The sequence below is a fragment of the Rattus rattus genome, chromosome 2 (genome assembly GCF_011064425.1).
Source record: "Rattus rattus isolate New Zealand chromosome 2, Rrattus_CSIRO_v1, whole genome shotgun sequence".
In the NCBI taxonomy this organism is placed as follows: Eukaryota; Metazoa; Chordata; class Mammalia; order Rodentia; family Muridae; genus Rattus; species Rattus rattus.
Genome location: NC_046155.1, coordinates 119,090,096 through 119,106,003, shown reverse-complemented (window position 1 = coordinate 119,106,003; position 15,908 = coordinate 119,090,096). Strand labels below are relative to the sequence as shown.

At 48.0% G+C, this 15,908-nt stretch overlaps 1 protein-coding gene across 1 annotated transcript in view; it reads left to right on the top strand.

Moving 5' to 3' along the window:
• The window catches only part of Slc28a1 (solute carrier family 28 member 1), a 37,612-nt gene extending 22,568 nt beyond the window's left edge, over nt 1–15,044 (top strand). The window contains exons 9-17 of the mRNA XM_032895978.1: nt 761–841; nt 1,680–1,805; nt 7,600–7,730; nt 9,691–9,859; nt 9,956–10,153; nt 13,649–13,730; nt 14,387–14,485; nt 14,591–14,702; nt 14,972–15,044. Coding sequence (XP_032751869.1) covers nt 761–841; nt 1,680–1,805; nt 7,600–7,730; nt 9,691–9,859; nt 9,956–10,153; nt 13,649–13,730; nt 14,387–14,485; nt 14,591–14,702; nt 14,972–15,044 — 1,071 coding nt within the window. The remainder of the gene's footprint in view (nt 1–760; nt 842–1,679; nt 1,806–7,599; nt 7,731–9,690; nt 9,860–9,955; nt 10,154–13,648; nt 13,731–14,386; nt 14,486–14,590; nt 14,703–14,971) is intronic.
• Nucleotides 15,045–15,908: the final 864 nt, after the last annotated feature.

The following is a 15,908-nucleotide window of genomic DNA, read 5'->3' as shown; positions in this document are numbered from 1 at the left end:
CTCTCTCTGAACCTGGAGCTCACTGGTTCGGGTAGGTTGGCTAGCTAGCAAGCCCCAGGGAGCCTTCCTGTCTCTACCTCCCCAGCTCTGGGATTACATGTGGATGCTTTAACATGGGTCCTGGGACTCTACCTGAGTGGCTGAGCTATAGTACAACCAATTTACACTTATCCCTGACTAGCTTACAAATAAACGAGACTCTGACTATGGTTCTTTTATTTGGCTTTGACGATCACGGGGGTTACCCCCTAATTTACTCTTCTAACTGCTGGCCTGGCTACCACCCTACCAGTGTACCCCAGATACTTGCTGTTCTCTTGGTCCATCTCCCCTCATGGAGGCTTTCTTCTCTCCTCGAATTCTTCCTCCTTCTCCTCCTCAGTTCTCCTCCACCCCCAACCAGGTAACTCAAACCTACCTACCTCTAATTCCTCCAGTAATTGGCTGTAGCGATTTTATTTAACCAATAGTTTTAAATCAAGGAACAAGGTTGGCACAATAAAAGCTTTTAAAGGTAAGAATTCTCTTGCGGAATTTAGCAATACGTAGCAACAGACCAAACCTCAATGCTGAGCCACCCCCCCAGCCCCCCTGATCACCTCAGTACTGCTCCAATGGTAATTACATTTCACATGAGTTTTGAAGAAGCCATTCAACCCACTGCAGAGTCCTGGGGCTGGAAGACTTCTGAGGTACCTTCACCCCCAGCTCTTTCTGACTCTTGCTAATGTCCACTCATGAGTACTCTGGTTTTTTCCAGATTGCCTGGTTGATGCAGGTCACCATGGGCACCTCAGCCACCGAGACACTGAGTGTGGCGGGAAACATCTTTGTGAGCCAGGTAGGTACTGCAGCCACCCAAAAGACTGGAAGCAGGCAGGGGTCCGATTTCATTCAAGAGAGAAGCCATTTAACCTGTCCCCAGGCTCACAGAAGGAAAGCTACTGCCCAGGGGTGCTTCCTGTCTTGCCTCTGTCACCCAAACCCAGATGTGGTCTCTCTGGCACCTCCATCGCTTCCAACGAGGCTTAAACGCTTACAGGCTAAGTGGGAAACTGAGGCTAGGGAGCTGTGATGGTTTGCCAAGGTCCTGCAGAGATTAAGTAAAGGCACATTTAGTAGGTTGTCTTTCTTCCTTCCTTCCTTCCTTTCTTTCCTTCTTTCTTTCTTTCTTTCTTTCTTTCTTTCCTTCTTTCTTTCTCTCTCTCTCTCTGCCTTTCTTTCTTTCTCTCTTTCTTTCTTTCGTTTGTTTGTTTCTTTCTTTCTTTCTTTCGTTTCTTTCTTCGTTTTTCCCTTGATTAGGCTTGATTAGGTGTCTTGGTGATACCCCCTGGGCTCATTAGGAGATCCTGCTTTCTTCTCCTCCCTGGCTTCTGTTTGCTTCCGTGGAAAATGAGGTTCCTCTCTGTCTCAGGTTATGAGCACCGAGCGGGAGGTGCCTGGGTGTGAGGCACGTGATGAGTGCCAACGCACAGGGTGGGGTGGGGTGGTGATACTCGGGTCCTGTCACAGAGGTGGGAGGACAATGAGGTCCAGAGAGGCTCAGTGGAATGGGACCCCACCCTCTGTCTCCTCTGAGATTCTTCATCAAGAACTGTGACCATCACTCCCACAGCAAGGGCCGTGAGAACAGTGCCCAGCTGTTGCAGCTCACCGTTTGCCTTCTGACTTGTTTGTAGACTGAAGCTCCTCTGCTGATCCGGCCCTATCTGGCAGACATGACACTCTCTGAAGTTCACGTTGTCATGACTGGAGGTTATGCTACCATTGCTGGCAGCCTCCTGGGTGCCTACATCTCCTTTGGGGTAGGTAGAACCTTTCTTTGATTGGCTGTGCCAGAGCCCTGAAATTGCCTTTCTGGAAGCCCCACATGCTCCTAGTCACAGCAGCCACGGGGTGTCCCCTCTCTGTCTCAAAGCCCAGCTCTGCCTGAGCAAGGTGGGCTTGCTGGGCTAAACTACTTGGTTAGACTTTAAAAGGCCGCTGGGACAGATTCCCAGAATTCCCTTTATTAAGCTCTTATTATGTATTAGGCGCTATGCTGGGTACTTTAATATCCCCATTTTATAGATTAGCAAATTGAGGCTTAGAGAGTAAATTAATAGTTAAAGCCAGGATCTGAGGATCTGAACCCAGATCTGACTCCAAAATGCATACCACTTTTCCATAGACCCACATGTAGGCTTTCTCTGGGGATCTGCCCTCCTAAATGATGTGTATCATAATCCTCTCATGAGTCGATCCAGTATTGCGAATTGGACCCTTAATTCACCTGCCTCAAAAGGCAAAGAAAAGGCTAAAGACAAAATTCGAAACCCCAAACTTTGTTGGTAAAACTGTTTCTCAATAGTGACATATTAGATATACTACTTGCATATCTTAAGGTCTTTAAACATCTTAATTTGCCCTGGGCCTCATGATCAGTTTTTTTTTTTTTTTTTTAGGTTCTTTTTTTTCCGGAGCTGGGGGCGAACCCAGGGCCTTGGCTTCCTAGGCAAAGCGCTCTACCACTGAGCTAAATCCCCAACCCCTCGTGATCAGTTTTAAGAATCGTCCTGTGTTTTTCTAGACACATGAGATTTGCAGACACCTCTAGTCATTAACTAGGACTTAAAAGGCAAGGGATGTATCTTACTACACTAAAAGAAATAAAAGAAAAGAAAAGGCAAAGGAGGTGGTGGTGCAAACCTTTGACTCCAGCTCTTCTGAGGCAGAGGCAGGCAGATCTGAGTTTGAGGCCAGCCTGATCTACAGAGTGAGTTCCAGGACAGCCAGAGATATACAGAGAAATCCTGTCTCAAAAATTAATTAATTAAATATACACTTATCACCACCTGTGGTCTTGGTATTCTAGAAGCTGAAGCAGGAGGATCAAATGTTCAAGGCCAACCATAGCCACATAGTGAAACCCCATTTGAAACAAAAATTAAAAGACAAAACCAAAAACTCACATATGCACAGCGGGGCTCTGCCCAGTAAGCACACCAATAAACGTATCTTAAGTTGAAAACACCAGTCCATCACAGCACCAAGCTTCCCCTGGCCCTGTGGGCAGACCTGGGCCTAGGGCTTGACTGGCTGCTGCCACCAGCATTGCAAAAAAACATCCCACTGCATTTCACAGCCTGGGAAAGATCCCAATTCAAAATGCCAAGTGCAGTTTCTGCAGAATGCTTATCCCTTTATTACCACCTTGATGCAGAAATTATTTGTTTGAGGCATTAAGTCAGAGACCCTCTATGCTGGGAGACCTCTGCCTGTGGTATAGCATCTGGTTATACTCAGCTCCTTTCTTCTCTTCAGTCTTGAGTCCAGGTCTGGGCTGGGAGTTCCCTCTACAACTCCCAGGGTTGTAGAGGGAAAGCCCCAGGCCGCAGCCCCAGCAGGGTCTGGGAAAGCTCCTAACAGTCGGACCTTACTTCCCTTCTCGCTCTACTCCTGTTCCTGGCTGCGGAGAAGCTCTTTTCTGCCCCCTACCGGCTCTTAACCATCACTGCCTGGCCTCCCGTCCAGTTCCCTCTGCTCCCTTCCCGTGCCACTCCCAGATTCTTCTCCTTTGTTTTGAACAGTTGGCTTTTAAACTCAGGACCCCATACATGCTGGCCAAGTCATTGAGCCACACTCCCAGTTCATAGATTCTTTATTTTCAAAACGTTTTTTACTATTACTGTCCGTGTATGAGCACAGGAGCATGCCTGTGTGGGTAGGAGGGAGTCGGTTCTCTCCTTCCACCATGAGTTCTGGGGATTGAACCAAGGCTCGTTATGATAAGTGCTTTTACCTACTGAGCCATCTTGCTGGTCCTTTTGTCCACAGTGGCTCAGCTTCTGACCCTTTGCCACACCCTTCCTACTGCAGGTATTTGGATAGGAGTAGGACCTGTCCAACGCAGTGGCCATGAGCCACTGACTATTCGAAACATGGACAGTTCAAAACACGGTGTCTAGTTTTCTTCCTTCAGGGCTAAAGAGCAAACCCAGGGCCTCACTCCCAAATGCCAGGCAAGTGCTGTACCACTGAGCTGACTCACCATTTTTTAAAGAAATGTCTAAGTTACATAGACTGCCCTTGTACTGGTGACCTCCTACTTCAGCCTCCTAAATACTTAGGGTTACACACAGACTTGAACCCCCAAGCCTGGCTTTCTTTGCACGTTTTTTTTAAAAGATTTATTCATTTATTATATATAAGTACACTGTAGCTGTCTTCAGACACCAGAAGAGGTCGGATCCCTTTACAGATGGTTGTGAGCCACCATGTGGTTGCTGGGAATTGAACTCAGGACCTCTGGAAGAGCAGTCAGTGCTCTTAACCGCTGAGCCATCTCTCCAGCCCTTCTTTGCACTTTTAAATGTGGCTGCTGACCACCTAAACGTGTTGGTGCTTTTCTGGGTGGTGTTGCATGCCTAATGGGCCCATCTCCTGGGAGGTAGAGGACAAGGATCACAAATCTGAGGTTACCATCAACTGCATAGCAACTTTGAGGCCAGCCTGGGCTACACAAGACTGTATCTAAAGAATGTAGCAGGAATGAAATTATACATACAGTATCTGTCGTGTTTGTATTGGACAGCGCCAGCCTAGGTCTTCTCTTTTGTCACACAGCCCCCAAATGTCATTTGACTGAATCATTTCATTGTGACCTCCACATACATTTCCAACTCTGCTGTTGTCCCAAAGGCTCTAGGATAGACACCAACTTTCACTGCAAATAAAAACCAAGTGGTCTCTTGGTGTAGGGGTCTCTGAACCAAGGCTGGTCATGGTAACATTCAAGAGTTGGCCACTCATGTTTCTTATTGAATTGTCCCCAAGGAAAACAGGGTCTGCAAGATCCTGAGTGGGCAAAGTGACTCTGTTGTTTAGTTTTCACATCTGTAAAATGGGCAGATGTACTGGTTACGTGGTTGCAGTAGATAGACTGAAGATGGTCAGGAAACACTTAGCATGGTGCTCAGAAGTGACCGCATTAAGATCAGAAGGTGGGCAATGGTGAGCACCTTTAATCTCAGCACTCAGGAGACAGGGGCAGGTGGATCTCTGAATCTGAGGCTGGCCTGGTCTACAGAGTGAGTTCAAGGACAGCCAAAGCCAACTCTGTCTTGAAGAACCAACCAAACAAACAAAGAAAACACAAAACAAACAAAATAACAACAAGCCAGACCAGAAATCTCTCCTTATTTTCTTTCTCACTAAACACCTTTCTTGCCTATGTCCAGAGGGTAGAGGAGTCCTGGGTAGCTGGATGGAAAGCATTCTTGACTGTGCTCCTTGACGCAGAGCTGGGGAGGTGCAGAAGGCTGGTGTGGGATGAACCAGTGCTGGCCTCACTGCCTGCATACAGGACTCCACCTCTCCATCAAGAGCAGGAATGGCTGCTATGGGATTTGAGGCTGTGGCTGTAATGGCTCTGGAATATGTGTTTCCCCTCTAAAATCCAAGCTTACAAAATGCACTCTTCAAGCTGAAGAAAGAGGTTGGGGTCTAGACTGGTAGACAGAGAGCCCCAGATTCCAGGTTGGCAGTGTCCACACTGGGGCTTAGCAGCCATCGAGGAGACAACCGAAGCCATGAAAGTTCTGAGAGGGCACCCATCTAGGCTGCCCCTCATCCATTCACAAAATAAACAGAACTTTGAAAGAAAAGGCTATTTGCCCATTGTCAGTTAGATGGTTGGTTCTGATTTCAGTTTGGTAAGTAGCACAGTGGAGGGATAGCTGTTCATCTGTCTTTGGAGCAGTGCGGTTGTATGTTTTGGAAGTGTCCCACCCCCTCAGAGTTGGTGGTGTTTTATGATCTTGCTGGAGTTCCTATCCAGTGTGACTTACAGAGACAGACCCAGTGCCTCCAGGCTGTTGAAGGAGGCTGACTCCCTAATACGGGAGTGAGTGAGGCAGGCTGCCTTGAAGTGGTGAGTTCCCTGTCCCAGTAGGTATTCAAAAACAGAACATAGGGTTACACTCCTTTACCACACAGAAGCTATGTGGAGACGGGGACCGGTTACCCGATTCATCTACCCCAATTCTCCAGCAACATGGCTGCTCTGACAAGGGATCATATCCAAAGACCTTCTAGGTCTGTGTGATCTGGCTGGAATGATTCACCTTTAATCCTTCTGACTGGAATACAGATACCCCTTAGTGCACCCCTTTAATCCCAAACAATAAAAGTAAAGTTAGCTTGTCAAAGGAAGCAGCCATGTTTGAAAGTGACATCTTATTGAGGGGCAAAGTGATGAACCAGAGAGAGGTTTGACAGAGTGTGGCAGAGAGAAGATCCGCAGAGGAACAGCTGAGGAAGAGGCTACCTAAGAGCAGCGCAGGGAGAGAGCCGGGAGGTAGTTTTACTGGGACAGTTTTACAGACATAGGTTGCAGGTGAAGACAGGATGAACCAGAGAATGAGAAGGAGCCAGAAGATTAGAACAGATTGCCAGAGTCAGTTTGAGGCCAAGCAGAGCAATTCAGTCAGAAGCTGAGAGAAGCTGCATTAAAACAGTCAGCTTGGAAGATTAGATTGTATGGAGGCTAGAAGCTCCCAGGCCTAAGCCTAGGGCTAGTTAGAACAGAGAAGGAAACCCTCTAGGCTGGCCCCAAGCTGTGTATTCGCATCTCATCCCATCTTCTGAGGAACTAAAAACAACATTTAAAAGTTCTGGAGTATTGTCTGAATCTGTCACAAACTCCACAGCCAGAAGGGGATTAGTGGTCAAAGAGAGACAGCCTGGGTGAGGAGAATCTGTGAAATTGGAGCCAAAGGCCATATTGGATTTTAATTCTTCTTCCTTTATTTTGAGCAAGCCATAGTTATTCCTCTGGGGCTGCACTTTTCATTGTCACTAGATGAAGTAGTGTCATTTGCTTGGCCTACCCTGGAGAAGTACTGGTTTTTAAGGAAACAGTCACTGCTCTTTGTTGTTATATTTTATGTGTATTTTATATAATTTTATATATGTGTATATATGTATGTGTATATATGTGTGTATGTGTGTATATAAGTATGTATATATGTATATATGTGTATATATGTGTATATGTTTGTGTGTGCATGCATGTATATGTATATATGTTTATGTGTGTGTATATGTGTACGTTTGTGGAAGAGAACAACTCACAGGAGTCAGTTCTCCCCTTCTACCATGTCAGTTCCGGGGACTGAACTCAGATTGTCAGGCTTAGCAGCAAGCCCCTTTATCAGCTCAGCCATCTCATAGGCCCTTGCAGAAGTACTGGGAGATCAACTGAACATAAAAGGGATTATTAATGACCATGCTAGCTGTAATACAGTGAAGTCATACTTAAAACGTATCATACACATAAATACACATCCCTCTGCCACCACTTTTCTTCTACCTGTCCCCCATAACCTCCCTGTTATTTATTTATTTGTTTATATTTTGAGACAGGTCCCAGGCTGACTGTGACCTCGCTATGTAACTGAGGAGGACCTTGACTTCCTGGTCCTCTGTTCCCACTTCCTGTGTGTGGGGATTACAAGCTTGCATCTCCGTGCCTGGTCGTGTGGTTCCAGGGCTTCACGCATGCTAAGCGAGCTCTACATCCATACCAGCCCCAGCCCACCATTTCTGCTCTTCTTGCAGATCGATGCTGCTTCCTTAATCGCAGCCTCTGTCATGGCCGCCCCTTGTGCGTTGGCTCTCTCCAAGCTGGTCTACCCAGAGGTAGAGGAGTCCAAGTTCCGGAGTAAGGATGGCGTGAAGTTGACCTATGGGTGAGTGCTGCAGGGGGATTTCTGGGGGAAGATGACATGTGCGTGCTTTCTGGGGGTCATTAGTGCCATGTGTGAGGGCAGAGGTATCAAAGAACAGCGCTGTCCTTGACTTGTTTCTGCCTTCCATGGAGCCTAGGCCCATTCTCTTCCATCGCTGCCTTGGTGTGGCTTCACATGCAAACACTTTTTTAAAAAAGATGTATTTATTAATGTATTTTATGTACATGAGTGCTCTGTCTCCATGCATGTCAGAACGGGGGCATCAGATCCCATTACAGATGGTTGTGAGCCACCTTGTGGTTGCTGGGAATTGAACTCAGGACCTCTGGAAGAGAATTCAAGTACTCCTAACTGCTGAGTCCAAACACACTCCTTTTGTAAAGGACTGATTTATTTAATGTGTATGAGTGTTTGCCTGTGTGTGTGTATCCACACCATGTGCTTGAGAAGGCCGGAAGAGAAAGTCAGAGTTCTCTGGATGGCTGGAGTCTCCGTGTGGGTGCTGGGAATTGAACTTGGGTCCAGAGAAGTGCATCCAGTTACTCTTTTTGTTTGTTTGTTTTTTGTTTTTCAAGACAGGGTTTCTCTGTGTACCCCTGGCTGTCCTGAAACTTGCTATGTAGATCAGGCTGGCCTCGAACTCACAGAGATCCACCTTTCTCTGCCTCCTGAGTACTGAAATTAAAGACACCGCCTGGCTTAGGTACTTTTAATCTGTGAGCCCTGATGTAGGAAAATAGAGAGCTCAGTGCCAGCCTGGCTACATAGCAGGGTCAAGGTCAACTTGGGCTGCATAGGGCGACTCGTATCAACAGAACAAAACAAAGAAAAACAGCAGCAGCAGCAAAACATGGATTCCACTTTTCATAATCCGTTTCTGACCAGCAAGAGAAAAGGGACTGGGGCTGGTCCAGGTTCAGGGTGGCTCAGCTCTTGGTGTGGCCTGGTGTTGCTCCCGGCCACCGTCTCTGCATTTCTGACCACCAGATGGCAGCCTCACACTGGCAAGTGGAATGCCAGGTTCCTAATCTGCCTTTGTCACAGTCTCTCTCTGTCTCTCTGTCTCTGTCTCTGTCTCTCTCTCTCTTCCCCCCCTCCCCTCTCTATTTCTCTCTCTCTCTCTAGATTTATCTATTTTATGTATATAAGTACACTGTAGCTGTCTTCAGACACACCAGAAGAGGGCATCTGATCCCACTACAGATGGTTGTGAGCCACCATGTGGTTGTTGGGAATTGAACTCAGGACCTCTCGAAGAGCAGTCAGTGCCCTTAACCACTGAGCCATCTCCCCAGCCCACTACTACTAACAAACCTTTAAATATGTTGAGAAGAAGATGGGTGTGGTGTCATGTGTCAGCACCTGGAGATAGAGGCAGGAAGGTTAGGAACTGGAGGCCATCACACCTCCTGAGGCTCTGGGGCTGCTCTGCCCTGTGGAAATAGATTGTAAACCACCTCCATCATCCCCCACCTCTTCTTTCCCTTGCCCACTGCCTTTCTTTCTCTTTCTTTCTTTGTTTCTTTTTGTTTCTTTTTTGATATGAAGTGTTGAGTATCTCATCTGGTATCAAACTGTAAACCGGCTGTATATCTGAGAATGACTTTGAACTTGTGATCCTCCTGCCTCTATTACCTGAATGCTGGGATTATAGGTGTATAGTATGACCCCTAATTTATGGCATTCTGGGGAATCAAACCTAGAACTTTGCATATGCTAGGCAAGTGCTCTATGGATCGAATTATATCCCTAACCCTTATTTTGTATTTTCTTGTAAACCTCATGTATATATGTGTATATAGTTTTATCTTAAGCCGTTTATCTCCTTGTTTCAGAAAGAAAAAAAGCCTCTTTGGTTTTGAAGCCTTCTGTCCAAGGTTCCCCTTTGAGCCTATAAGGTGGGGACATTTACTGCTCATAGGGACATGCTAGTAACGGCACCCATTGATCCCACCCATAGAGACGCTCAGAACCTCTTGGAAGCAGCCAGTGCTGGGGCTGCCATCTCAGTGAAGGTCGTTGCCAATATTGCTGCCAATCTGATTGCCTTCCTGGCTGTACTGGCCTTCGTCAATGCTGCCCTCTCCTGGCTAGGGGACATGGTGGACATCCAGGGACTCAGCTTCCAGGTGTGACTGTGGTGGAGGGGGATAGTCCCAGGACAGGGAATGATAGATGGACACCCAGGAGAGACCTACCCAATTCTCCCACCCTTTTACCCTCAGCTCATCTGCTCCTACGTCCTGCGGCCTGTGGCCTTCTTGATGGGTGTGGCCTGGGAGGACTGTCCGGTAGTGGCTGAGCTGCTGGGCATCAAGTTCTTTCTGAATGAGTTTGTGGCCTATCAAGAGCTTTCCCAGTACAAGCAACGACGCCTGGCAGGGGCCGAGGAGTGGCTTGGTGACAAGAAACAGTGGATCTCTGTGAGTGTCCTGATCCGTTCCTTGCAGCACGGGGATGGCACAGCGCTCCCCAGGGCCCCTGACAACTGTTTTGTGTTTCCCTGGGCCTGCCTGAGACACACTGAGGTGGCACTTAGCCACCCATATCCTGCTCTCCTGGGAGTCCAGACAGGCTTGGCTGCCCTCTCTCTAGCTTCAGAGCTGCACTATGGGCTCCAGAAAGAGCTTTGTCTAAAACCAGTGGACCACTGCTAGCTTTGGCCTCGGGTGAGCTACTGTGCCTTTCCTCTAGTTTGGAAAACAGGGGTTATTAACATATATTCTAAAACCACTACCATGAGCAAAACTACATAAGCTATGTAATTATGAAATTAGCCTCTCTGAAAGAATACAGAGCCATAACCTAATGCTGGGAATTTTTTTTTTAAAAAGTCTATAATAATCTCGGTATCCTAAGACAACAGCTATTGCCTTTTTTTCATTTTCTTCTTTTGCGTGTGTTGTTTTGGGGATATGGATTCATGTAGCCCAGGCTGGCCAAAGGCATATGGAAGGATGGCCTTGAACTCCTGCTGCTTCTGCCTTCTAAGTGCTGGGATTACGGGTGTGAGCCTTGCTGACCAGCTTCTTTTGTTCTTTCTAAGACAGAGTTTACACAGTTGCTCTCCACACTACATTATACCAGCTTCCCAGCATCATTAGCTGTGTGGGCTTTTAATTTCAGTGCTTGAGATTATACGAGGCCCTCATGCACGCTAAACACTGAGCTACACACCATTGGAAATCTACTTGTCTTTATGTTTGGTTGTTTATTTTGGTTTTAGTTTTGGTTTATAGAGACAGGGTTTTTTCTGTGTGGCCTTGGCTGGCCTGGAACTCCCTCTGTAGACCAGGCTAACTTTTGTCTCCTGAATGCTGGGCTTAAAGGTCTGTTTGCCACCATGCCTGGCTCCAAAATTCATGTATTTTTAAAATAAATGATAATAGTTATTTCAGTGTGCGCATGTGTGTGCGTGTGTGTGCGTGTGTGTGTGTGTGTGTGTGTGTGTGTGTGTGTGTGTGTGTGAGATGTCAGATGTCACGTATGGAAGCCAGAGGATGATTTGTAGTTGATTGCACTTAGAATGTCATGCGTGGTGACAGCATTTTACTTGCTGAGCCATCTCACAGGCCCAAATTTGAGTGTCGTACCATATTTACCAGACTGGTGCTGTTGGATCATTCAGCCGTGTGTGTGTGTGTGTGTGTGTGTGTGTGTGTGTGTGTGTGTGTGTGTGTGATGATGATGATGTTGAATATCTCAGTGTAGAACTTTCCCTGCTTCCTGGGTCATTTCTTCAGGACCTTCCTGAGATGTGGTTAAGCAGAACCCCAGGCCGAGCCCTCCTGGAGCACTTTTCCCACTGCTGTGGTAGCAGTTACGTGCCGCTTCACTGCCTTACTACATCACCAGAAATAAAGCTGCCCTGGAAGTGTGTGTTTAAAGGCGTGTTTGGGGGCTGAAGACGTAGCTCAGTTGGCAGCGTGCTTGAGTAGCATGAGCAAAGCCCTGGGTTGGATCCCGAGCACTGTGTAAACAGTTCATCCCAATCCCCGGTTAGAGGCACGAGGATCAGAAGTTCAGGGCTACACTTGGCTACTTAGAAAGTAAAGAGGGTTGGAGAGATGGCTCAGCGGTTAAGAGCACTGGTTGCTCTTCCAAAGGACCTAGGTTCCGTTTCCAGCACAAACATACAGCTCAGAACTAATCTATAACTCCAGTCCCAGGAGCTCTGAAGACCTTATATAGACATACGTGCAGGCATAACATCAAAGCACATTTTTAAAAAAGGCATTCGAAGAAGAGAATTCCAAAAATTTTTCTTACCTTTAGAAATGTTTCCAGTTTTGTTTTGAGGCAACGCCTCATCAAGTTACCCAGGGAAGCCTTTAATTCACCATCTTCCTGCCTCCACCTAACGAGGGGTGCAGGGCCGAGCCACCAGGCCCTGGTTCTTTCTGTTACGGCTTTCTGTAACTTTTTTCTCTGTTACTTCCTCTTCTTCATTTCGTTTGAAAGAATTTCATTTTTCAAACATCAATTTTTATACCAAATGTTTCTCTCTGAAAGATTTTTCCTTTTTTCACCCCCTTTTTTCTAATCTTATAAAGCAGTTGTGTAAGTATCAAATTCTGGAAATAAAGAGACGAAGTGTTAATTTAAGACCATGAGCGGAGTCGGACGGGACTGGATTCCGTCTCTGGCACAGCTGCCTTGTCTGTGTGAGCCTCGGTGCAAGCTCAACCCCAAAATGAGTAGGACACTGCTACCTTGAAGCTATGGTCATTATTGTCCTATGTATCCTATGATCTTATGTTTAAAATACTTGTTTTCTTCAGTGTTCTAAAATTTACTTTATCTATGGTGTGAGACATGGGTGGCAAGCAATTATTTTGTTCAAAGTGTTCCATATTTGTTTGTTTGCTTGTTTGTTTGTTTTATTTTTAAATTCCTAATAAGAAAAGTTTTTTTTGTTTTTTTTTGTTTTTTTTTTTTTGTTTTCAGTTTTTGTAATTTTTTTTAGATTTATTTATTTTATCAATGCTCTATCTGCAAGCCAGAAGAGGGCATCAGATCCCACTACAGATGGTTGTGAGCCACCAGTGGTTGCTGAACTCAGGACCTCTGGAAGAGCAGCCAGTGAAACTAACCACTGAGCCACCTCTCCAGCCCTTAAAGGGTTCCATTTTGGCTCCTTGGCATTTTTCTCTGGAAAACTCAAACAACTGATCAGAACGCTTAAATCACCTACTGTATACCTGGTGTTTCCTGTACACCACATGGGCCTTGTGACTGCCTCAGAGGCGAGCACTGTTATTCCCACATCCCAGATATAGAAATTGAAACCTAAAGAGGCTGTTGACCTGCTGAAGCTGGTTACAGTGGGAAAAGCTGCGAAGTCGGGCAGGTTGGACTCCCAGCCTGACTGTGCAGCGCTGGGTCCCACTCCAGCCCGACTGTCGAATGGAGGTCTGGGCTTACAGGCAGTGACCGGAAAGAAGCAAGAGACTGCAGAGATAGAAGAAAGGGTGGCCTTTGGCACACTGAACCAGCCCGACCCTGAAAAGCGGGTAATTGGGTAGGGGACGTAGCTTAGCTAATAGAGCACTGGCCTAGCATACACAAAGCCCTGGGCTCCATTTCCAGCGCTGCACAAATTGGGCACGGTGCTGTAGGTTACTGCCTGTAACTTCAGAAGTGGGAGCAGGAAGATCATGAGTTCGAGACCATCCTTGATATGATGAGCTTGAGGACAGCTTAGGACGAATTGAGGTTCTGTCTCCACAACACAGGACAGAAGGTGGGTCTTAAGGATGCAGGCTGAGAGACAGAGGCAACTTAAAGTGGTAGTGCACGGCTGGCAAAGCTGTACCTTGAGGGGCTCCAAAGGCCAAAGCAGTAAAGGGATTGAGTGAGGTAAGGCTGGGGAAGCTTCATGTCCTGGGACGAGGCCTCCTTGTAATCTGCATTTTCAGGTCAGAGCAGAAATCCTGACGACATATGCCCTCTGTGGATTTGCCAACTTCAGCTCCATCGGCATCATGTTGGGAGGCCTGAGTGAGTCCCTCAGCCGGCCGGGCGGCACCCAGGAAAGTGGGAGGGGTGGTGGGGAGGGGTGGTGGGGACGATGAGCAGAGTAAAGGGTGGGAGGTCACAGGTAAGTGAGGACAGACAGCCTCACCCCAGCCCCTTACTGCCCCCGGGCCCCCCCCCCCGCGTTCTTCTCCCCAAATGTGAGTCTCCTGGCTTACCTCTGCTCCTCACTGTGCCCTCACAGCCAGCCAGGGAGAGGAAGGCTCCTCATGAATGTGGCACAGCATAAATGGCACAGCCGTCTTTCCTAGTGCTGTCGGCCCAGTTTAGAGAGAAGCGAAGTGAGGACCGGGAGGGGGTTCAACCTGTACCACATAAACTCGGCACAGTAGCCTGAAATCTCAACATTTGGTTGGTAGCAGTAGGAAGATAGGAAGATCAGGGGGAGAGAGAGAGAGAGAGAGAGAGAGAGAGAGAGAGAGAGAGAGAGAGAGAGAGATATCAGCTTCTATCCCTCCTCCTGTTACAGTGGGTGTGGTGAAGGGGACATCACTGGATGCTGTGAACTGGGCCAGAGAGCAATGAAGAGTCTCATCTGCCCCCCTGAGGGTCAGAGCTTCAGGAGATGGGCAGAGGGGTGGGTGGCTTCTTGGCCCTAAGCTCTCTTGCTTCCCCTGCAGCCTCCCTGGTCCCCCAGCGGAGGAGTGACTTCTCCCAGATTGTGCTCCGGGCACTGATCACAGGGGCCTTCGTGTCCCTGCTAAACGCCTGTGTGGCAGGTGAGTGATGGTCCAGCAGCCTCGGAATGCTGACCGCTTGTTTTCTAGCCCCTCTCAGGCAGGGCTGGCCCCTGGGCCAAGCCTCCAAGCTACTTCCTTCCACAGGGATCCTCTATGTACCCAGGGGGGTCGAGGTGGACTGCATGTCCCTTTTGAACCAAACTGTCAGCAGCAGCAGCTTTGAGGTTTACCTGTGCTGCCGCCAAGTCTTCCAGAGGTGAGCGCCTACCTGGGCCGTAGGTGAGAGTGTAGGGCAGAAACCCCAAGTACCCTCGTGCTCTTGGCACTTGGGGTCCGGGTACCAGGGTAGGAATGTTATGGCTGTGGCAGCCATGACCAAGGGAGGAAGAAATGAAGGCTTAAGGACAAAGGCTGAGGAGGAAAGGTGGACTAGAGATGTGGAGTGACTTCCCCAGGGCTGCACAGACTATTAACAGGTACCAAAGTGGCCTGGACATCCTACTGTGCCTTTTGCTTTCTTTTCAGCACCAGCTCCGAGTTCAGCCAAGTGGCATTGGACAACTGCTGTCGATTTTACAACCACACAGTCTGCACGTAGCTGGGACTGAGCATCTTCCTAACCTCAGGGCTCATCCAGCCCAGAGAGGCCGTGGGACTCACCACTACTTCCATTCCACAATTGGGAAGGATGCAGCAGTGAATGAAAGATGCCTCCTCCCTGGTCCCATCGCTGCTCCCATGTCTGCCTCTCCAAGTGCGAGTTCCCAGAGTCTGGTCTGTTCCCCTGCCCTTTGGGAGCCAACATTCTGGTCCTCTCGAGTCCTCTTTCCTTGGGAACCTCATGTGCACCTGCCAAAAGCCTCCTCCCTGCTCCCTCCCAAGCACCCTACTTGCTGGGTATCCCCCCAAAAGCTGTCTCTAGAGACACCTTCCTTTGCCCAGTCCCAAAGAGTGCTTTCCAAACTGGTGTCCTGCAGGACATCATCTCATAAGGTGTGAGGTCAAGAGTGGCCCAGGATCCACTAGGTTTGGAACACAGCACTCAGTAAAGCTAGACAGAGGTTTGTTTGGTTTTCAGATGGGTCCCATGTAGGTCATTCTGGCCTTGAGCTCATTCTGTAGCTGAGGCGACCCTGTTCCTCACTCCTCCTGCCGAGCCCTGAGCACTGGGAGTCCAGGCGTGCACCACCACACCCGGACCATAAGGACTTCTCATTTGGGCTGTCGAGAGATCTCAGTGGGTAAAGGTATCCGTTGCTAAACTTGATGAACTGACTCTGATGCCTGGGGCCCCCAAGGTAAAGAGGAGAGCAGTCTCTGCACGTTGCCATCTGACCTCTACATGCGTGCCTGGCACATGCTCTGCCCCTCCCAACTGAAAAATAAATAAAATGTAACGAAAAGTCTTTACTATTTGTGCGTGTGATGTGTACGTGAGTGCCACCATAGAGGTGCGGAGATC